Source organism: Camelus dromedarius, chromosome 9 (genome assembly GCF_036321535.1).
Source record: "Camelus dromedarius isolate mCamDro1 chromosome 9, mCamDro1.pat, whole genome shotgun sequence".
NCBI lineage: Eukaryota > Metazoa > Chordata > Mammalia > Artiodactyla > Camelidae > Camelus > Camelus dromedarius.
Genome location: NC_087444.1, coordinates 20495556 through 20518553, shown reverse-complemented (window position 1 = coordinate 20518553; position 22998 = coordinate 20495556). Strand labels below are relative to the sequence as shown.

Below are 22998 nucleotides of genomic sequence, written 5' to 3'. Positions count from 1 at the left end.
GTTCACCCTCCCGCCCATCACAGAGGGCTGAAAAGCCCATTTTATTTCGCAAGACTTTGACACACACTCTAAAAATGTAAAGCCCTTTACTTGAAAAATGAAAGTAGACGAAAGTTCCAAGATGCTGTTCCACTGCATCTCAGCACTGTCCCCTGACACTTCCACTCAGCTGCCCTTTGGAAAGTAATTCATAATATTTCCCATTCTTTTCAATGCTCAGGTGAAAGAAAAATGGTTTTCTAGTTTTGAAAAGGCTTAGGACTAACTGATGAACAGCAAATTCACAGTTCATAAAGACCAGATCTTCCCTCAGAGCTGGACCATCACTCACACGTGCTCTGTACTCTCTCTAAACAAAACAGGTGACTTCCCCTGGGTGAGTATTCAACCTAATGGCCAGATGGGGAAACTGACACTTCAGGGCTTTTTAAGTTTTTGTTTTAAATCAAGAAACTAATTTTACTTACTTTTCCATACAAAATCCTTCAAAAACTATTCCTTAAAGCCTCTTTCATTCTGCAGTTTCGGTATTCTGCTTAAAAGAACAGAGTCTCTCTGGACAGAAAGTCACTTATCTGCTGATTTGTTGCTAAAATAACCAGAAAACAATGATTTAGAAGGGTTTCAGAATGCAGAATGTTCAGTACCAAGCCTATGGTGCTTTATAATGTTGAATTCACCACTTTTTATTTTAAATGCAATTTAGAAACAGCATTTCCAGGGGTCTGGATATTTTATGTTTTAGCTGTCCCTGGATCAACACTTTACTGGATTTTAAAAAATCTCCCCCCCCCTTTAGGGGTGGGGGGTGTCAGGTTTAGCCTACTTTCAATCTTCTCAGACTTATGATGCAGACCTCCCCCTTTCTACCCTCCCACCCAAAGGTGAGTCACCAGAGTGTTACAAACTTACTGGCAGAGAACACTACAAAGTAACAAACAGTAAATTACCCAAAGAGAATACACCCTCAGAACAGGGTACAGAACTGGGAGGGAGTGGGGGCCACTTAACAGGCAAAGGGTGTGATGCAACCTTGACCTTCTTTGTCCCCAGGGCTAGTCACTAGTTCCTCCCGTAACCAGGCCACTTGCTTGGGCCGGGCCTGGGCAAAATTCCACTCTGAGGACTCTCCCTGACAATGTTTTCAGTCTAAAGTACCAGCTTTATAGCAGCCAGAGGGGATTTAGTCACACTTTCAAGTTGAGCTCCAAAAGGGCAGCTGATAATGTTACCATACAACCAGGATTTCTGCTGACATGTGTACCCCTTGTGCAATCTTCACCTGAACCCTCTTCCCTGCTCTTTATATCACTACCCATAAGCTGTGATTTTTCTTGGTAACTAAGTTAATATTCAAACAATGGAAAACTGCAGTAGAGGACCTGGTGACATCCCCCCTCCCCCTCATCTTTTGTGAACTTGAGGGAAAAAAAGAGTTTCTTGCGTACCTTTGGTGAGCCAAAGGGTTGTGGGTGGTAGGCCTGGTTGTGGATTTAAGCCAAGTCACTGGCAAAAACACCCAGTATGAAAAAAAGGACAAAATCCTATTTCATCCAGGAATGATTCAGCAGGAGCTGTTCTTTCATTTCCTTCCCAAAAGCTCAGGAAATCGATTTTTAAGGAGAAACAAAAATCACCTGAAAAATCATCATCAAAATCTAGGCCCCCAACAGTAGTGGGAAGAGGAGGTGAAGAAATTAACAATGACCTTAAAAATCAGCTGCCAACACAGGCTTCCTGGTTAACCAATTATCAGCAGGGCTTTAGTCACCTCTCCACCCACATTTTAATCCCCATGTGGAAAAATCCTAACATTTCAGCATAAAATATCCTTCTAAACATTTGGACTATCACAGTAAATCACTGGGGACAAAAGGGGTAACTTTACCCAAGGAGAACCACCACCACCACCACCACCACACACACACACACACACACACACACACACACATATACATACACAACCACCGATGTATCATGTTCAATTTATCAGAGTCCCCAAAATACTAACTACCAACCAGCAGATAAGTGGCATTATCAGCTTGTGTTAACCGGTTACTGTTCACTTTTGTGTTTGCTAACTGCTAGATGTTTTCTTAGGATCCATAAGACATCTTGGTTGAGCCTCCACAACCCAGGTGTGTTGCTGTCTTTACCACTACTGTTCATGTGTGTGGTTACGAAAGGGATATATGGATCTATGGACATAACTTAGTCAAACGTCTCTCTGGTCCATTAATTCAGCACCACAAACACCCCAGTCTCATCTGAAAAATAACTTTAGAGTTCTGCATATAAGGCAATGTTAAGGACTGGGTGACTATTCAGGCTGGGGAGACCACAGGCTGTTCAGGAATCAGGGACGTCTGGTGTGTCACTAACCAACCATTTGACCTTGAGCAAATCACTTCACCTTCCTAGGCCTCGGGTACATATCTATGAGCTCCACGGCCCCCCAAATCAGTCACGTGTGGCTCAGGACGTGAACTACGGCTTTTGAGGGGGGAGAGATGAAGGAATGAGCTTTGAAGCGCCTGTTTACCGGCGTGACCAAGGGCTTGATGGTGTGCCACCAGCACAGGCCACTAACCCAGTTTTCATCGCCGGGAGCACAGAGGCTGGCACTCAGCTCTTTGACTTTAGCTACTTGACCTGAGCCAGCCCTCCTCCGCATTTTGTGCTTTTCAAAGATACAAGTTGTGCATTCCCACTTCTAATCCTCTCTACCAGGTCCAAGCCTTTCAATGACCTCCTTCAAAACCCATTTAGAGTCCCCAAAGAATGCACCCTCTCTCTTCGCCCATCACCACATGGAGGAGCCCCCAGAACCTTCAAAGACCTACTGCCCCCAGAACCTTCAAAGACCTACTAAGTGCGAGGCACTGTGCAAGCTCTGGATACAATGGAGCACATTCTCTCCTACCAGTATTCCCACAACCTGGTCCTTTCATCTCATCAGGTGATATTTTCGGCTGTTATTTTGTATCAACTTTTCTCAACTGGACTTTGGCCCCGTTGGGATCTGGGACCCAGTCTCTTGGCGTAGCTGCGGGTCATCACAGTTCCCGTTGTCTGGTATCCCCACAGCGTTCCCTCCCCTGTCCCGTGGACCCTTCCTTCCTTGGGAAACCGCTCTTCCGCGGGTCAGCACTCCCACCCCGCCTCTCGTCCTTTCTCGAGATTATTGTATCCAGAGGCCCTCGTGGATCAGCCTGTCCTCCTTCCAGGCTCATCCTTCCAAATAAAATCTACACACACCCTCCCCACCAGGAAGATGACCACTCCAGTTGCTCCAGCAGTCCTGGGTGCATCCCGTGTTTACGGAAAATAGCTCATTAAAGCTCCCAAAAGTATACCTTAAAGGCCATCTTAGGGCGAAGACACACCCTTTCTGGCACCAGCCCGCCCGACCGGCTCCGCAGTAAGGCGAAGCCAGCTTTTTCCTTTGGGGGGAGGGCGGCCGCCTCTGCGAGCTACTGGCTAAGCACCGGCGCTTCCAGGAGAAGGAACCTGGGACCTTAAAGCCGCCCTCACGTCGGAAGCCCCCCAGCGCCCAGGCTGGAACCGCGGCGGGAACCACAGCCAGGGATGGGGCTAGGGAGAGGGCCCCAGGGGAAGGGGAGGAGCACGCCTTTCCTCGGGGCACGGAGGGCGGAGGGAAAAAGGAAGGCGAGAGACGGGAGGTGAGGGCGGGCGGAGGGAGGGGAGGGGAGGGGAGGAGGGAGGGGAGCGGGTTGGGGATGCCGCCGGCGGCCCGCTCCTGGTCTGGGCCGCCCAGCCGCCGTCCTCCCTCCTCCTCCCGGGCCCGAGGCTCCCAGGCGCCGCCTCCAGGAACCCCCGGGCCGGCGGCGCACTTGGACTAGGGGGCCCGCAGCCCCACTCGAGGGTCCTCGGCGCTCCCTTCCCCCGCCCGCCCGCCCCCCATTACTGCGCTCCCTACATTTCCAAAGTGCGTCGTCTTTTAAGCCTCGCCGCTCTGCCAACCCATTCCGCGCCGCGCCGCTTCCTCCTCCTCCGCCTCCCGCTGGCTGCGGTCGCCCTCCTGACTTCTTCCTCTTCCCTCTCCGCCCCTCAGGGAGCCCCGCGCCCCTCCCCGGGCTCGCCGGACACTCACCCCCTTCCCCATGTTGGCGGTGGTCCGTGCCTGGCGCCGGGTCCTGTCGCTAGAGAATCAGGGGAAAAGAAGAGAGCGGCTCCCGGCCGAGCGAGTGCGGCCGGGGGAGCAGAGAGGACGGAGCTAGGGCTGCCGCCGGGCGGGAATGAGGGAAGACGGCCGGCGGCTCAGGCCGATGCCGCTGCTGCCGCTGCCGCCGCAGACGCCGCCGCCGCCGCCGGGGCTGCTACCGCTGCTGCTGCCACGTGTCCGCCTCCTCCCGCCGCTGCTCTGCGCCCCAGACCCCGCCGCAGCTCAAGCCCGCGCCTCCTCCTCACTTCCTAAAATATGCAACCTGCGTGCTGGCCCCGCCCACACAGCGGCACGTCACCGTTACCGGAGCAACCTGACACCGGCCGCGGGCCTGGCTCCGCCCCCGCCCCAAGCCCCACCCCCGGGCCGGGGCTGAGGCGGCTGCTGCTGGTCGCGGCTGCTGCTGGTCGGGGCTCCCGGCAGGAGGGCGCCGGGGCCTGGGGCGCGCGTGCCCAAGTCCCGGGAGGCTGCGGCCGCGCCACTGCGGGACGCGCCGGCTGGCTGGCCGGCTGGGACTCGGCCGGCTTGCAGCTCCCGTGCCCCTCCTCCCGCCGCCCTGCGTGACCGGCCTGCTTTGGAGGGCACGCAAGGTCCGCAGTGGGTGCGGGTACGTCTTCCGAACTGGGCCCCCGAATCTCCGCGGACCGGGGAGAGGCATCTCGCGTGGAGGAGCCTTTCTGTTTTTCAAGGAGCTCCTCTGGGACTAAGGGAAGCTCCGGGATGGAGGTGGGGGGCGGTGCGGGTGTGACTGCAGCCAGCGCCGGCAGAAAGGACTTAGCCTCCCTGCGGAGTCCAGGCCGCCCTGCAGAGTCCAGGCCTCGCACCCACCTGCGGATGGCCTCCCCAGCCAGCCTCTTGGTGCCCTCCTGAATGCCTCCTCTGGTCTGGGACCCCAGTTATCCACTTCCTACAGGGCCTGAGCTGGCCTTACCAGTGGTTCCAAGCTCCTTCTCCGTCTTTTGCTTCAAGACCCCCCAAATGACAATCCAGAGGGCGTGCAATGAATTCATTCATGCTGCTGTGTGAACGAATCCTGCTTGTCCAGTTTGGGGATTCATTCGCTTTTGAGGAGAGGAATACCTGGAACCTGAAGGAATGCGTATCTTTAGCAACAGGGGCCGACTGAAGGGGAGATGTTTGAGGACCTGTCTGGTACCTCTCCTTGCCTCCCACATGGCACAGCAAGGCCTCTTGGGGCGCAGGCTTTGGTGCTCAAAGGGACCTGGGCCTGGACTGTGGTGAGGAGCCCAGGAACCTCCCTCCCCCACACCCCACCCCGGCCCCTCCAACCCCAAGAGCCCTGGCCTGGCTGCGCTGTGCGGCTTTCCTCCCATTGTAGCTTCTGCAGAGGCTACGGTGGCTGACGGTCTCCAACAGTTGAAAAGCAAGTATCATTAACAACGTCTTCAGGATGTCAGGATGTCAAGTATACCCTGGGGAAGCACACGATTCGCGGGAGAAAGTCACTCCATGTCTGGGAATTCCAACAAGAAACAAGGAAAATATTAACGTTCTAAGCAAGCTGAGGCTGGCCCTACCAACTTCAAGTACTAATTTAACACAAATAGATAAAGATGTGAAGCTGGAAAGAAATAAGGAGAGAAGGAAGAAAGAAAAAGGGGTGTGGGGGGGAAACTAGCAACTGTGTTATCAGTTAGGCCATTAGGGTAGTTCTTACTCTGTTTCTTCTATGAGTCTCTTTCCTCTTGCCCAAGAATGCATTGTTAAGGGCTGGTGCCTCCGCCAGAGATCTTCGGCTTTGGTTAAATCAGTGCAGGCCCCGAGGAGCCGAGGAATTGTAAACTAAAATCAAATTCATGACTGCTGGGGAAAGAGCCCTCGAATCCAGAGCTGAGTTCCTAACGCTGCTAATTCAACAGGAGGAATTTATGGAGTGCTATCAGGGCTCTGTCTCCACGGGTCTAGAAAATGCTTGATTTTCATGCCCTACATCCACCATTACTGCTAACCTGCAGGAGGCTTTTGCTTGCTGAAGATCTCTCAGCTCGTTTGAGATTAATTATCCCTTGGGCCCTGGTCTGAATGGAAAAAGCACAGCAAGGACAATAAAATGTAGGAAGCAAAAGTCTGAACAATGTAGACTTCCCCTGCCAGCTGATCACCTTTTCCTCCCTTCAAAAGTAAAATTATTGGGAGGAGGGGTATGGCTCAGTGGTAGGCAGAGTGCCCACTTAGCATGCACAAGGTCCTGGGTTCAATCCCCAGTACCTCCACTAAAATAAATACACCTAATTACCTCCCCCCAGAAATATACAAATAAAAATAATTTTTAAGAAAAAATAAAATTATCATTTTTTTCATTCAACCACATAACCCTGATATACCAAGGCATTTCCTTTGGTCTCTAAAGCTATTTACTTGACAGCTGAGGATTACTGACTTTCCTTACAGGTTGACCTCAAGGCTCTAGTTCTATTCGAGTGGGGAAAAGGCAAAAAAAAAAAAAAAAAAAAAAGACAAGAAATGGTAACTAAAAGCCATTATTTTTATCTTCACCTCTGCATAGCACTTCCACATATAAAAATCCTGTGGGATTCTCCCAAGTCTGGGAGGTAAAGGGCTTTAGCTGCATTTTACAGAGAGGGAAACTGGAGGCTCAAGGACTTTATTCTCACAAGGCCACTGAGCCAGTGAGTAGACAAGCCTGGCCTGAAAACTGCAAAATGAAAGCCGTTTTCCGACTTGTAAAGTTTGGTCTCTGAGCATAGCACCAAGGAAGTTTTGGTGGGACACTAGCAGTTGCTTTCAACATTGCTTTCTGTACAAATACAGCGGGTTTCCATATGCCTCTCCTCTTTCATAACCAAGAAGACCTCACCGAGGGCCTTTTCCCCCTATTCCTACTCTTCATCAGTCTACTATGTGCATGGCCGTAAGGCAGAGGACGGTTTCTTCTACAGAAATGCCCGATACAGATCAACAAACCCTCCTCCCGCCTGTTCTGACCCACCTGGTCCTGCCTCTGGAGGCGAATCCCGCTCCATCTGCAAGTCATCTGATTATGCCGTGTTTTTCATTTCAGTCCTATTGAAAGAAATATAATTCAACAAAAACATTTCGGGGTATCAGAAAGGGCCTTGCTGTTGTTCCTCTAGAGTTGATGTTTCTATAAATGCTACACCCAAGTGGTAAGGTCTAGGCATTTCTGGGCACTTTTCAAGGGTGTTTTTAGGGGTAAAGTTTATTGCTGGGAGTTGAGGACAGTATTTAATAGGAGACGTGTGGGGAGGGTATAGCTCAATGGTAGAGTGCTTGCCTAGCATGTGTGAGGTCCTGGGTTCAATCCCCAGGACCTCCATTAAATACAGAAATAGATATATAAACCTAATCACCTACCTCCCCTAGGGGAATAAAAGTCTAAAACAAAAATAAGAGAAGGGGAAAAGTATGGTAAAGAAGCAGGAGTTGCAAATGTTTTATGGGAAAGAACGATGGAAAGAATCCCTGCCGGGTTGTAATATGGAGCCCTGGACATGCCTGTACAATTAAGACAAAGGGACGCCATGGTCAGAACTGACGGGCAGAGGTCTCAGATGAGAGAGGGCTGCCTTGAAACACAGGTGACCAATGGGGGAGAAGTCCTTTTGAGGGGACTGGCTTCTTTCCTCTTGGGAGAGGTTTCTGAATGGAACCTTAGAGATCAAACACTCCCCTCATTTTACATGAAGAAACTGATGCCCAGGGAGTGATTGGCACTGGATAGTCCCAGGACGGTGGCAGAACTGTTGTGCACCTTGTCGACCTCCCAGAGCAGTGCAGAGGATAAAAGGAACTTCCAGAAGAGAAGATGGGGCGAATTCTACCTCTTATCCTATCTGCCTCTTATCCTATCAGCTGTTATTAAGCTCCCAGCTTGGGAAACAATTAAACTGATGGGCCCAGAGACTCAGTGTTTGCAGCCTTCAAGGCTGCCAAATGTGGATGGCTTCGAGGAGGATTTGACACAACCACGGAGGCTTGGCCCAGTCATTATGAACAGTCAGCAGTTGTATGAAAAATATGATGCAAGTCAATATTTTGAGCCAAGAGTGCTAGCACTTTGAGTAAGTACTTGCTGAAATGAATAAACATGCTTTTGCAATTAAGGGCTTTACAATAAGATTTGGAAGACTACACGAAGTTAGCATTTTCCATAGGAAACAAGTATTTGGGAGACCGATGAGTGAGGGATCTGGAAGGACAGAAGTCTCTGTGGCCCAGCTTGCACTCTATAGAAGTAGCGTGAAACAATATTAAGCATGCACCTTTGTCTTTTACTATTGGCTTGGTACCCCAAAAAGCCACCTAGCTGCCACTGTCACTGCATTAAAGCCAACTCTTCTCACCATTCCAAAGTTCCTCCTTGCCAATATCTATCCCACCATTGCAAATCTATTTTTTCCCATCTAGCAGCAGACCTGCTTTAAAAGCACAGTTCTAGATGTGCTGTACACACACACACACACACACACACACACACACACGAATACTACTCAGCCATAAAAAAGAATAAAATAATGCCATTTGCAGCAACATGGATGGACCTGGAGATTGTCAAAGTGAAATAAGCTAAAAGGAGAAAGAAAAATACCATATGATATCACTCATATGTGGAATCTAAAAAAATGACACAAATGAACTTATTTACAAAATAGAAACAGACTCACATAGAAAACAAACTTGTGGTTACTAAAGGGGAAAGGGGGTGGGGAGGAATAAATTGGGAGTTCAGATTTGCAGATATTAACTACCATATAAAGTAGGTAAACAACAAGTTCCCACTGTATAGCACAGGGAACTGTATGCAATACCTTGTAATAGCCTATAATGAAAAAAAAAACATGAAAAGGAATATATATTTATGTATAACTGAATTACTATGCTGTACACCAGAAATGAACAAACGTTGTAAACCAACTATACTTCAATTAAAAATAAAAATAAAGTAAATAAATGAAAGCACAGTTCTAGGCAGACCTAGACCATCAAAAATCTGTTGGCTAAATAATTCTGACTCTTGAACTTTTCCTCTCTGACTCCCTTTTCCGTTCTCCTAGCTCCCTTTTAAAGCTCTTCAGTATGCTTGTAAACATATTTTCTTCTGTTAATGATTTTTGAAGCCCTTCAGTTTTGCCCCTGGAAATTTAGAAAAGTCAACATTTACTTGGTACCTGTCCTGGGAGCTGTTATCAAACACACAGAGTCAAGTCCTCCACCTTTTTCCTCAGCACTCCTTCAACGCAACTGCCACTTAAATAATTTGCGCTTATTAATAGCAGTCTTTGCCAATGAAACAGTTAGAAAGGATTCTTTGGTTGTTTCCCAAGTGTTTTACCCCAGGTCCACAACAATTAAATGGCAAGAAAGAGGAAATCTGGACCGAAAAATATTCTATTACCGGAGTTCCATCTGCACCCAGACAGTAGAGACATCGCTTCAGGCAGGCTTACAACCCGACGTGGGTGAGCTGGAGGCGAAGAGATGGCAGGAGATAAGTGTCATGGAACCCTTCTTGTTCTCAGGGGAACACAGCCATGAGCACTAAGGAGATGAGTGTTGCCTTTCGGGTGGATGGATTTGCTATTCTTGGCCTTTAAGTCTTCTATGGAAAAACAATTGAGAAAGTCTTGTGGAAGCTGGTCCTGCTGAGAACAGGACTCTTCCATAGATGAGTCTGCACTAAAACTGGGTTTCAGGGACTGTGCAAGATTTTCCCTTTCGTAGAATGAAAAGTTACCTAAACAGGTGAGACTACAAAACCATCAAAAAGTGGCTTTGTTCATTGATAAAAGTCTGAGAGCTTTTGTAACAGCAGTAGAAAGTAACCAAAAAGTAGGTCAGGGACCAAAATAGTAACCAGCTCAATTCATTTTTAACAGCTTAGGTTTTACTCCAGAGGCTGCCATTGGTTGATGGGTAACCTCCACATGTGGACTCTTACTGATAGGCCCCTAAGAAAGTTTCCCTCTCTTTCTTCCCCTCTCCAGCTGCTACCTCTGGCACTCTACACTGTTTAACAGAAGTAAGAGCTAGTTCAGGCAAGACAAAAACAAAAACAAAAAGCAGAATAGCCATTATCAGGCAGCTACTCTGAGCCTAGCACCGTGCTTGGTGCTGGCATATAACCATGACTAAGACACATTCCCTACCCTCAAATAGTCTACCATCTGGCATAAAGAAAGACATGCAAAGAGGTACTAGTAACCCAGGGAGAGGTGCTTTATCAATGCAGTGTGTCGTGGGGGCATGAAGCGGGGAGTGGTCAGTTCTGCCCACAGAGCTGGAAAGGCTTCTTTGGCTGGCTTTTGAAAGATGGATGGGAGTTCATTAAATGGAGCCGTGTGTGCGTGCGTGTGCGTGTTTCTGTCATGGGGGTAGTTGCAAGCAAAAGTGGCAGCATGAGTGAAACCTCTGGTACCTAAACAAACTCAGTCTGTTGGAGGACTGGCTAGTAGTTTAAAATCGCTAGAGCACAGATTGTGAGAGAGGACACAGCAGGAGAGAAGCCTGCAGAGGTGAGCAGGGTCCAAATTGTGGAGGACTTCGATGCCCTCTGAGGGCCTGGACTTTATCCTGTAGGCCACAGGGCACACTGCAGGGTTTGAAGCAGGGAGGTGGCATGATCAGATTTGTGCTTTGGAAAGATTTCTCTGGGAGTACCAGAATCCAGGGGTAAGATTTCACAGTCAGCGCATTTACCAAAGCTCTTCCAATCGTATTATTGAATTCAGAATCTCAAGACACCTGCATTTCCCCATCTATCTTTCAGATGGCATGCTAAGTTTATTTTCTTCCTTTTTTGTGCATATACATACATGTCTTGATCCCCATTATCATCTCAATTATCCACTACTTTCCCCAGAGGTTTTCAAATTGCCAGATATGATGAAAAACTGGGATTTGGACATAAATTAAACAATCTGTTAGTCTACAAGTCCCTGATCCTGGAAGGTGATTCAATTACTGGGAAGGTACAGCATTTTACCCAGTTTTCCTAAATTTTTTGCTGAACCGAATTCTAAACAGACCAAGGACTTTGTTGGCTTCCCCTTCTCTCAGAGATGGGTTCTTGAAGCAGCTTCACTGACTAAAGAAAAATCAGGCCACCTGGCTCCCAATCTCATGTATAAAGACTGGGACTCTAGAGGATAAAGAGAATGGAGTAAGAGGCCAAATGAATGAATGTTTGGCTTCAGTGGTCCATATCGTTCAAGTAAAAGATGTCTCCATGCCAACAAATTTCAGCTCTTTATTTTTTTGACAACTCCCTGTCAATTTGACATTTAGCATCTGGTAGTGGGAATGGCAGCAGAGGTGATGGTGGAAATGGTGAGGTGGCGGTCCTGGAGGGGGTGTGGGGGAGAGGAGGCAGTGATGGTAAAGATGGCAGACTCAGAACAGTTGATCAAATAACAGGATCTCAGTCAAACACCTCCTTCAAGCAATAGCATCTTTCTGACTCACATGAAGCTTTTGAGTCTGTTTTATCAGTAACCATATCACCGAGCTGATATGAAGATTAATTGACGTGATATTCTCAATGAAATGTTGCCTGTCACATAGTAACTCTTCAAAAAGTGTAAGGAATGATCTTGTCATGATTTTAAATTCCTACTCTTCCTGGGAGAAGTAAGGTTCAAGGAAGGATGAAGGCATCTGTGAAAATTTGTCTAGAGGAGGAGGGAGTGAGAGCAGAGTCTGCTTTAGGCTGGCCTTCCTCTCCCCCATACAGGATCCTCCTGTATCCAACAGCGGGCCTGACTGCAGATATACAGCCAGCTTGTAGCAGAAACCAGAGTAAGGAGTGCAGGAGACGGATAAGCAGAGGTTGGGCAACCCTGCACCTCTCTGAACTGGCCTGGTTATCACCAACCGCAGGTGAGGACAGGGAAATAAACACAGCACTGGCCTTGCCAAAAATTTGCGCCTTCAGGATAAGAAGCCTGAATATCCATGTGCTGGACTCCAGGGGCTGATGCAACACAACCTCGGGGGGGGGGGGGGGGGCGGGGGGGGGGTTGGCGCAGCGGGGGAGAAAGCATTGTCTCCAAATGCAATTTAACACATTTAAAGGCTTTCTTATTTTTTTCCTTTTTACTTAATAAAAGAAAGATACCATCTGCTAATGCAACCGGTAATTGGCAAGGGCGAGTTCTTACACCTTCCTGAGAACAGACCCAAGAGGAGGCTGGGTTTCAGGACCATCACTCTTGTTCCTGGAATTAGCAGCTGAATCCTGCAGGCACTGGGCTGCAGGCTGGAGCTGCAGGGAGTCGGCGTGGACCAGGGATCCACTTCCCTCTGGTGCGTTTACTCTCATCAACCAGAAGTGCTCACATTCAGTGTACTCTCTTCCCCCTTTCATTTTTTTTCATAATGGAAAAAAAAAAAGGCTATGTTAAAGTTTTGAATTAAGAAACAGTTGCCATCTGGGTAATTGAATTCTGCTTGAAGGAGGACACCTGGTTCTCATCAGCGGCTCCTGGTAGGTATGGAAGTGTCAGTTAAGGTCCTGCACTGACTTCTAAACACAGGCTCACCGTCCATGTGCAGCGCAGAAAGCTTAATTTCTGAAGAGCAAAAGCCGTTCTTTATCAACGCATGGTGAATTTCTTAGGCTGCAGACATTTAGAATTATAGCAGTAATGTTGGTCTCATCTGTTCCTAGCCACATGCTGTCTTAAAAAGAAAAGAAGAAAAAAAAAACCACAGAAAGCCAGTATTCTTTGGCTTCCTGTTTGGACAGTCATGTCATAAAAATATGCGTGAGTAAAATCACCTTGCTCTCCTAGAGGATTCAGGAGGCTGAGTCTTTCCAGCTATTCAGTGGAGAGAGGGGTGGGGAGCCTGAGGGGAATGTCAGGGGTCTCTCTATAGGCTGGATGCTACACCCTGCCCTTCTCAGCAAACTTTTCGGTCAACAGCCACCCCTGTTCTCCAAAGGGAGGCACCATCAAGCAGCAGGAATGAGGTTAGTCCTATTCCCCTACCTCAGATTCCCACATGCCAAGAAAAGGAGTCAGGAGCTCTGCATGCAGCTAGCAGCCCAGGCTGCCTGGGTCAAGTGTACCTTCCATTTACATGCATAGCCAGAGCTGGTAGCAAGCAGAAGGGTTGGCGAGGACAAGATTTAAAAGGAAACGGAAGAAGGCTGGGAACTTGAGTGATCTTGAGCAAGTCCGTATGCCTTCCTTTGAGTCCATTTCCCAGAATCTAAAATGTCTACAACGGAATTGAGTGCAGTTAGGGGCCGTGATCAGGCAACATGTGATTTCTGAGTTGCGAGGAAAGTTCTGCACTGGACAGAAATCTTGCTCACAGGGGAGTATGGGTTTCATAAGGACACTGAGCTTATGGAATGAGAATTCTACACCCCAAATAACCTGGTCTGCCCTCTTTTGAGTTGAGTCTGCCAGGCTGCACTGCTGTACCCAGCATCACAGACCACCTGCTTAATGTCACAGCAAGACCCCAGCCCTTACTTTTTCCACCACACCATGCTGTTTCCTGAGCCTTAGGACCACTAGAAAACATCCACTCAAGGACAGAGATGTTTTGCTTCCAAAAAAAAAGATGAGGGTTATCCAAAACATGTAATTTAAAGGACCAGCTTTTTTAAAATAGAATTTTCCATGATGCTGTGTGTACTCATATAGGTTCATTCTAAAAAATCTCACTCAACCTCTTTTCACTCACCTAAGGGAGCTGCATCCGAACACGCACACACACAGGTATACATACATACATACATACATACATACACACATAGACAAACGCACACGTTACTGTTTTAAATTTGAGTGAGTTCAAGGAAGCCTCTTCTTTTTTTCAAAATGGAATCAAGGTAGAATTAAATTAAAAATTTTTGCAGGGTTCCTAGGCTCAGGGTTTCCTGGGAAGCCTGTTCTGTGTCCAGTGACAGGGTCCTGGCCCTGGCATCATACCCATATGGGGTTTCTCCAGCTGCTCGGTGATGTGCCCAGCCCCACTCCATGGCTGTCTTGGCTCCAACATCTTCAGACTTTTCTCCTCCTTTGCCGGCTGTTGGAGAAGGAGCACTTGGAAGAGAACACAGAGGGCAGTAGCTTGGGGGCCAGGGCCTGGGTGTGGAGCTGGGGTAAGGCTTGGGCAGATGACAAACAGAGGTCAAGGGGGCGGCAGCCAGCCAGCACAGCCTGGGGTGGCCTGTTCCAACTCCCAGCAGGCTCACTTCTGCTTGCTCGGCCTGGCTCACATCTCTTTTCTTAATCCAATAAAGGGGCACTTGCCTAAATTTGAAAAGGTGCCCTAAGATTATTTCATCCACAATATCCTGTCCTGAAGCAGTCGCGTTCCAAGTTCTTCTTCCAAACCAGATTCTGTGTAATGGGGCTCTTTCCATATTGATCAAGAATCACTAATATTTTGTAGCCTCTGAGGCATTACTCTCTCTTTCTTTTCATCTTTCTTGCCAAATGGACAGTCTCTCAAATCTCCTTGTTCCCTTGCCCACCCTTGTTTCCCTCTCTGCTGCCACATCTGTCTATCCACGGCTCTGCCTTTACACAGAACAGCCTCTGCTCCTGGCCCCTCTGAAAAGTCTCATCAGAAAAACTCCTGCCTCTGGATCATGCTTAATGTACAGAAAATCAGATCCCCACACTTTGGAATAGTGGTGGTGGGCAGTGAAGTACTGATTCTGGGTGGTTCTGCAGAGGGGCTGGTGGGATCTGTGACCCCGGTGCCTTCTGAGCAAGAGCTGTTGGTTTAGCGGCAAAACTCCTCCCTTTTTCAACATAGGTATCAAGGACTTCTTTGGTAACCTCATTTTCCTTTTGAAGGATGCCCTTCTTACCATAAATCATACCCCACTGATAATAAAAAGTTGCATTTTTATGGGCGAACTTTATCCTGATTTTTCCATGGGTGATGCCCACAGCCTCTAAAAACATCGAAAAAACAAGTCTGGTGAAATATGGAAAATTTTCACCCTGAGGTTGGCAACGAGTGAGTGATACCCATCACCACCACTTCTCCCACCATCATGGAAGTCCTGGGACCAGCTGCTCTACCCATGCCTCTGACAGCCTCCTTCTCCACTCAGTGGTGGGTCATTCCTGCAACTCACCTGTGGCTCACACCCTCCTGTTTCTCCATCACTGGTGGACTGAATGTTTCTATGGCAGCCACACCTCCAAAGAGATCTGGGGGGGAAAAGACACAAATGAATTTATTTACAAAACAGAAACAGACTCACAGACATAGAAAATAAACTTATGGTTACCAAGGGGGAAAAGGGGTGGGAAGGGATAAACTGGGAGTTCGAGATTTACAGATACTAACTACTGCATATAAAATAGATAAACAACAGGTTTCTACTGTATAGCGCAGGGAACTATATTCAATATCTTGCAGTGACCTATAATGAAAAAGAATATGGAAACAAATATATGTAAGTATATGTATGACTGCAGCATTGTGCTGTACACCAGAAACTGACACAACACTGTAAACTGACTATACTTCAAACAACAAATAAACAAACAGGTCTGAATCTCAGCTCCTTTTAAGGCGGCCCTTTGAAGTTTCCAGGTATCTTCATTTATTCACTATCCCTCTGCCCCAGAGGTTGTAGCTGCTCTCTGCAGTGGCTCCTTCCCTTAGAGGCAACTTCTACCCTTTTGAGTAGTTATCCACCTTCCTACTAGTTGTTAACAAATTTTTATATTAAGTTTTTTCTGTTTCAAGTACTGGTCTGGTTTCCATCTCTCCACTGGACTCTGACTGATGTAAGACCTAAATAAATGCAAAAATAATGTTCATAGATTGGAAAACTCAATATTGCAAAGAAGTCATTCTCTCTAAACTGAGCTATACATTTAAGAAAACAGGCCTCTCCTAGGTGCTTCTTTGGAAGGTGCTGGGATATTAGATAAATATAAAATATCCAGACTAACAAGTGTAATGGAAAGGAAATAGAGAGGATTTACGCCAGGAGTCGTCAACTTACATACCTACAGGAATATAAGTAATGCAGCATATTGCCCTCCAAGTCCATCCATGCTCTATACCAGAAACTAATACAACATTTAAAGTCAACTGTACTTCAATTAAAAAGCAAACAAGTAAACAAATGACCCATTTAAAATATGGGCAGAAGAACTGAACAGACATTTTTCCAAAAGAGGAAATGGAGGTGGCCAACAGGAACATGAAAAGTTGCTCAGCATCACTAGTATCAGGGAAATGCAAATCAAGATCACAATGAGATATCATCTCACACCTGTCAGAATGGCCATCATCAAAAAGAACACAAATAACAAATGTTGGCAAGGATGTGAAGAAAAGGGAATGCTTGTATACTGTTGGTAGGAATGTAAATTGGTGTAGCCATGATGGAAAACAATATGGAGGTTTCTCCAAAACCTAAAAACAGAACCACAACATGGCCCAGCAATTCCATTCCTGGGCATAAATCCCAGAAAAATAAAAACATTAATTCAAAAAGATAAATACACTCCCCCTATTAACAGTGACATTATGTATAGTTGCCACGATATGGAAGCATCCCAGGTGCACACCAGTAGATGAATGCATAAAGAAGATGCAGCATATGTGTGTAATGAAATACAACTCACCCATAAAAAGAGGGATATTTTGCCATTTGTGGCCCTTCATTCACTTTTTCTTTTTTTCTTTTTTTTTTTTGCACTTCAAAAACCAGAATTTTATAACTGGCATAAGCATTTTCATTGCATCAAAAACAACAGAATACTCAGAAATAAACTTACCCAAGGAGGGTTCTATACTCTGAAAACTGTAAAACATTGGTGAAAGGAATTGAAGATGATACAAAAGGAAATGGAAAGATATCTTGTGCTCTTGGATTGGAGGAATCCACATTATCAAAATGGCCATGCTACCTAAAGCAATCTGCAGATCCAGTGTGACCCCTGTCAAAATGCTCATGACAATTTTCGCAGAGCTGGAACAAACAATTCCAAAATCTGTATGGAACCATAAAAGACTCCGAATTGCCAAAGCAAAACAAAACAAAACAAAACAAAATTCAACAATACTTGACTGTTGCTGCAGTACATTTCCGGAAACCACATGGAAAATCCTAAATCTGATCTAACTCATGGGATCTGTCTTATAATTGGATGTTGCATTCTTGACCAAAGACTTGGCATCAGATAAATCTAGATACTAAATATGTCATGGAGGCAAAGAATCAGAGTTTAACTGGTAGTTCTCACCCCTGGCTGTGCATTAGAATTATTAAACGAGATTTAAAACAAATACACCAACAACCAAATGTCTGGGCCATGCTGGGAACCCGCTGAAGCCAAATGTATGAAGGTGAGCCCAGGTAATCAAATTTTTTTGTTTTAAATCAAGAGCCATGACTAAAAGAGATAGTTGTCATTTGGCACTTCAAAAAATTAAAAGAGCCACTTGAAAGTAAATCATAAGACTTACTGATTCTCCAAGTGGAAATTTAGAGATCCCACATTGATGAATGAGTCCTCTCACATGACAATAAAACATTGCCTACTGCATCTACTTTCCACCAAGTTCTGCATGTGAACTAGTGCCCTCAAGGTACAATGTTCTAAGGCTGATGGTTAGTGAGTTAATGAGTATTGAGAATGTGTAGTGTCTTTGTATTGCGGATTTCCTGGGGAGTCTATGGAAAGGAATAGACACAGTCCTTACTCTTTAGAGATGATCAAGGAGAGAAGAGCATGGTGATTCTGAAGTTAGGCTTCCAGCAATTTAGAAACACAGCAATGTTGGCCTTCGCTGACAACAGCATTTGTATCTGAAAGGATCTCAACCAAATAGATCCAGTTATTCAGAAATTGTGATAATCCAGAGATACATTTCAGGATTCTTCCCTTTCCCTGGCAAAAGGCTGGAGACAGCTGACTTGGGAAGGGGACCCTCAGCTCAGCCTCTGGGGCTCCTCCAGGTGCAACCAGTGTGGCAGGAAGGCAGTCCCTGAGAGCCAGCCACTGCGAGGCTCCAAGAAGGGACCAGCCCTGTGCACTCTGCATTGGGCTCATACAAATCCAAGAGGCTGGTTTCTCTTTCTGATTCCAGTTCTCCACCATGAATTATGTGATTTGAGGCAGGGCATTTCCTGATAGCTCAGTATATCCACTTTAAAGTAGAAAAATTATAGCTATCCCCTGCCTACCTCAAAATATACTTTAAAGACAAATTAAATTGGATTGAAAAGATATCTGAGCGTTTTAATACATTTTTTTTCTGATTCTAAGAGTGACATTTATTGAATACAGTTTGGAAACTACAGAGAAATAGTTATATAATATAATGAAGAAAATAAAACTCATCTGTAATCACACTCCCACAATCATTATTTTATAAACATAAAAAAACACAAATGAAGAACATTCTCTATATGCAGTTTTATATCCTATTTTTTTAACCTAAGGTTATATAATGGACATCATTATATATCTTTAAATTTTCCTTTAAAAATACTATTTCCATTCTGCATAATATTCCATTTTATGGCAATGTCATTTGTTTATTCGTGGTGATATATACAATATGAATATTTTAAAAATATAAGGGGAAGTTAATAACCCAAGGAATTATTTATAACAAGTATTATTTATAACACTATATTTGGAGATTTTAAAAATATACACATAACAGTTGGAAACAATCTCAGAAGCACAGAAAATGAGATTTTAAAAAACAATCAAGAGCAATTTCATTTTTAAAGGTCAATTCACTTACAAGGGACACAGAGAACATGCAATAATCACCTATAATTACATTTCAATTGACTTCTGGTAATTTTATCTTTAACACCCCCTACTGGCTTGCCTTATCGTTTTAGCATTATCGTTTTCTTAAAAAAAAAAAAAAAGAAAAGAAAAGAATTTTGATTTCATTAGAAACCTGCCACCATCTTTCCAGTCTTAGCCTTTTCATTCTTTCTCTCAAAAAATAAAGTGAGAGGGGTAGGAGCAAAGGAAAAATAGAACAACTGATACTTACTTTATACAAACCCTTCCCCACCAACCCCACCCACCGTATGCAATGAACAGAGGCTGGAGTAGCCCAAGAGAATGTGAAGGAGACAGCCTCAAACTTTCTTTTAAGAACTTTGTCACTTGTTGCATTACTCACTCGTTCAAGACTATTGCCATAGACTCTCTATCTCAGATTATTCAGTTTATCTGAAAGATAACCTCAAGAATGTGTGGAGTCACTGGAACTAAGGGGTTAAGTCAGGTCAGGGCTAATGTGTGTTCTTAATGCTGGAGTTCCAGGAAGATCAATTCAAAGTGCTCCTTGAGATGGCACTTAACTGAGTAGTTGCTTATAATAGCAAGTTCCACCCAGCTATTCCACTTCCTGCCACAAAGGTCAGCTGATGCCCATGTGTGATGTGTGGAAACTAAAAGGAGCTATCACTCTGGGTCTGGGCTCCCTTCATTCATTCAAAAAGCATTCACTGAGCGTCCACTCTGCATGGCACCAATCTAGGCACATGTAGAAGACAGACCAGGTCCTTGCTCCTATGGAGTTTCTAGCCTAGTGGAAAAGATGAACAATAACAGAGCTTTAGGGGAATTTCCATTTGTTTCAACCATGCCTTGAAGAGCTGCAACATTTGAATACAGATAACTCTATGTATTTGGGATTCTGCTCAAATTATCTCTTTGCAGAAGAGTGTCTCATCACCCACAGCAGCTTTCTCCTGTACGCAAAAGACCAGATCCCAGAGTAAACATTTTCTGGACTGCTTTAGAAAGCCCAGCACCAGTGGTGGTCTTCAAGGGGTGGGAGCTTCTCCTTTCAGCCACAAATTTTTAAAACCTCTGATGAAATCACTTGGTTTTCAGAGACAGGATTATAAATTGTCTTTGATGTCCTTGGCTGGAGTAATTTGGTAGGAACCTTTAATCACTGGGAACAGTGTTTGGAGCTCATAATTCTTTCTTACCAGTGCTCTTCTTTTGGCTATAGCTGATTTAAATCTTTTTTGCCTTTAGATTCAAATAGCAGGTATTTTTTCTACATGCAAAATTCTGTGCAAGATACATCTATTTCCTCTGAATTTTTTGTGACAGCTAACTTAATCCTGCATTAGGAATGGGGAAGGAGACACTTACAGGGATTAGGGCCTAGTTCAAAGTCAGACATAGAAGGACCACACTCAAGCCTTCTGACTCCAAGTCCACTATGTGCCCTGAGGCTGAAGCTGTCTCCTGTCTATGTGCATATTTACAGCACTGGGCTAGATCTTGAGAAAAGTAATGTGAAATGTGATGGGCAAGTAGCCATATTAATGAAGATTATGATCTCACTGGGGCCACTAGTCACCAGTGAAACATTAGGTTAGAGACATTGAATGTGTACTTGAATATACTGATATTAAATATAGCCTCAAGTGTTGGCTGCCTCTCCTCAAATGCAACCCTGAAGAGGTCCCAGGAGTACAAATAGAAAACACAGTATTAATTTATAAAATTATATCATATATATGATATATGATATAATTTACAAAAGCAAGAAAAGTGTTTAGTATTATCCTAATAAAGAATTTACAGGACCTTTATTGAGAAAAAAAAATGAGCTTTGTTGCTTTATTAAAGGAAAAAAGAAAAGACCTAAATGAATGACTGGGGCAATTTAGTATTGCTCTGGTGTCAATTGTCCCTAGATTGCTTTATAGTTCATTACAAGTCCAATCAAGATCACAGCAGGAGTTTCTGGGACTATGATAAACTGATTTTAAATTTTATATGGGAGAATAAAGGCTCTTGAGTAACTAAGCAACTTTGAAGAAGAAAAACAAAGGGAAGGAACAATCCTACTTGAAAATGAGACATTTGAGAAAAATATAGCACCTCAAGTTAAGAGGTTTATGTGCCGAACCAGCAAACAAATCAATGGAAAGAATGAAAAGTCTCAAAATGAAACTATGTATCTATGAGAAGTATATGATGTGTGTAGTAAAAGGATAGACTATTAAAACAATTTGGGAGAAAGTAGTCTTACTATATGGAGAAAAATAAACTTGAATCCCTATCTTGATTCATTAAAAAAAACAAAACTTCAAAATGTGAAAGTAAAACTATAAAACTAATAGAAGAAAATATTGGGGACTATCTGTTTACCCTTGGATGGTGGAGAAATTGCTAAATAAAACCTCGCAAGTTCAAGGTGACAAGAAATAAACTGAAGAATTTGACAACAATCAAAAATGAAAGGCTTGGGTTAGAGGAGGGACATCATAGACAAAGTTAACAGCGACAGGTGGCTGGTGACAGCCTAGAAGATATTTGCAAGACCTAAAATCTGTAAGATATTAACAGTCAACATGTTCAGGGAATTAGTACAAGTCAGTAGTAAAAAGATAGGAAAAAAAGAACAATGAATATACATAGGCATGTCACAGAAGAGAATCAATCTGACCAGCAATCAGAGAAGAGCCCGATAGAGCATCACTGAGATGTGACTTCACATCATCAGACTGGCAAAAACCATAAAGTCTGACAAGTGCTGTTGAGAATGAGTTGAAACAAAGCTTTGCACCACTGGTGTGGGAAGGTGAACTACTGCAGCTCTCGGAAGGAGTAATATGGTAATTGTTATTGAAATTATGTACTCATGAGCCTATGGACTCAGAGACCTCCCTTCTGGGAACGTACCATAGAGAAAACTGTCCGCAAGGAGAGGCTGCAAATTTCTCTTTATGGTTAGTTTCTGTGACCAGCATAGAGAACACTGTAAGTATAGTCAGTTTACATGGATGTTCATGGAAGTGTTTTGGAGGCATCCTGAGGGTCCATCCTGAAGAATATGGGTAAGTACACTCTGAATGTGTGCTTGATAGACTAGTATGCAACAGGCAGAAGTATTATACTACACTGATGTGTAGCACATGGGTAGCTCTCAAAAAACAGGTTGGAGGATTAAAGAAATAAAACAAGATTTGTAGCACAATACTATTTATGTAATTTAAAAACTCAGACATAGAAACAGTTTCTTGTGGATGTACATTTATCCAAACAAACATACACAAGTCAGACTGGAAGGACACACATTAAATGCACCAGAGAGGGTGCTGGAAAAAGGAAGGAAGTGGGAATTGAAGATGAGGGTGAAAGGGAGAAAGTAAAACAAAGATGGGCCATGCGTAAACCATGGAGGATACGCTCTGGACTGAGAAGAATGAGGAATTCAGTTCTGCATAGGAACTTCAGAGAAGGGAAAAGATCAAAGTGGTTTGGGAAGACCCAAACGACTTTTCAAAAATAGAGGTGAGATGCAAAGGGGTTATGGGTAAAATAATTAGGGCATAAAGTGACAGCAAATTATTTCCAGCATCTCCAGAAAAAAAATTCCCACTATGAGTGAAGTCAGAAAGATTCAAAATGTAATAGAATACCCTATATATGAAATGTTTGCATTGCAGTGACATTGTATATCTTTCTCTTCTCGTCAACCTCATTTTTAAGACATAAATTCATTAAAAGTGGTTATCACTATGAAGCAAAGTTGAATGTTGGTGCTTACTTTTAACAACTTTTCATATATTAGAGATATGTCCCTGTGTTGATTATGAAAAATAACAAGGTAGACTTCTATAGATCTCCTACATTAGTTATATTTTTGAAGTACTTATTAGTTTTTTTTACAAATTTCATGCACTGTAATTGTCTTTGTATTGCTTATGAAAGGCATGAATTCATTTTGACTCTGAAAAGACAAAAAGGTAGTGATTTTTAAAAATCCCCCTTCTTAGATATTCTGACATAAAAAATGAGGTTGCCAGGCAGAGA

The 22998-nt window shown here is 44.6% G+C and overlaps 1 protein-coding gene and 1 long non-coding RNA gene across 2 annotated transcripts in view; both read right to left on the bottom strand.

The window, feature by feature from the left end:
* The window catches only part of ATP1A1 (ATPase Na+/K+ transporting subunit alpha 1), a 29376-nt gene extending 24966 nt beyond the window's left edge, over positions 1 to 4410 (bottom strand). Inside the window, exon 1 of the mRNA XM_010980699.3 lies at positions 4115 to 4410. Coding sequence (XP_010979001.1) covers positions 4115 to 4126 — 12 coding nt within the window. The 5' untranslated portion in view covers positions 4127 to 4410. The remainder of the gene's footprint in view (positions 1 to 4114) is intronic.
* A 1061-nt stretch (positions 4411 to 5471) lies between these two features.
* Positions 5472 to 22998, bottom strand: part of LOC135322018 (uncharacterized) — a 43739-nt gene continuing 26212 nt past the window's right edge. Inside the window, exons 6-11 of the long non-coding RNA XR_010382250.1 lie at positions 15294 to 15369; positions 14131 to 14244; positions 12346 to 12544; positions 9585 to 9653; positions 7158 to 7231; positions 5472 to 5660 (exon numbers count right to left, since the gene is read on the bottom strand). This is a non-coding gene — a long non-coding RNA (uncharacterized LOC135322018). The remainder of the gene's footprint in view (positions 5661 to 7157; positions 7232 to 9584; positions 9654 to 12345; positions 12545 to 14130; positions 14245 to 15293; positions 15370 to 22998) is intronic.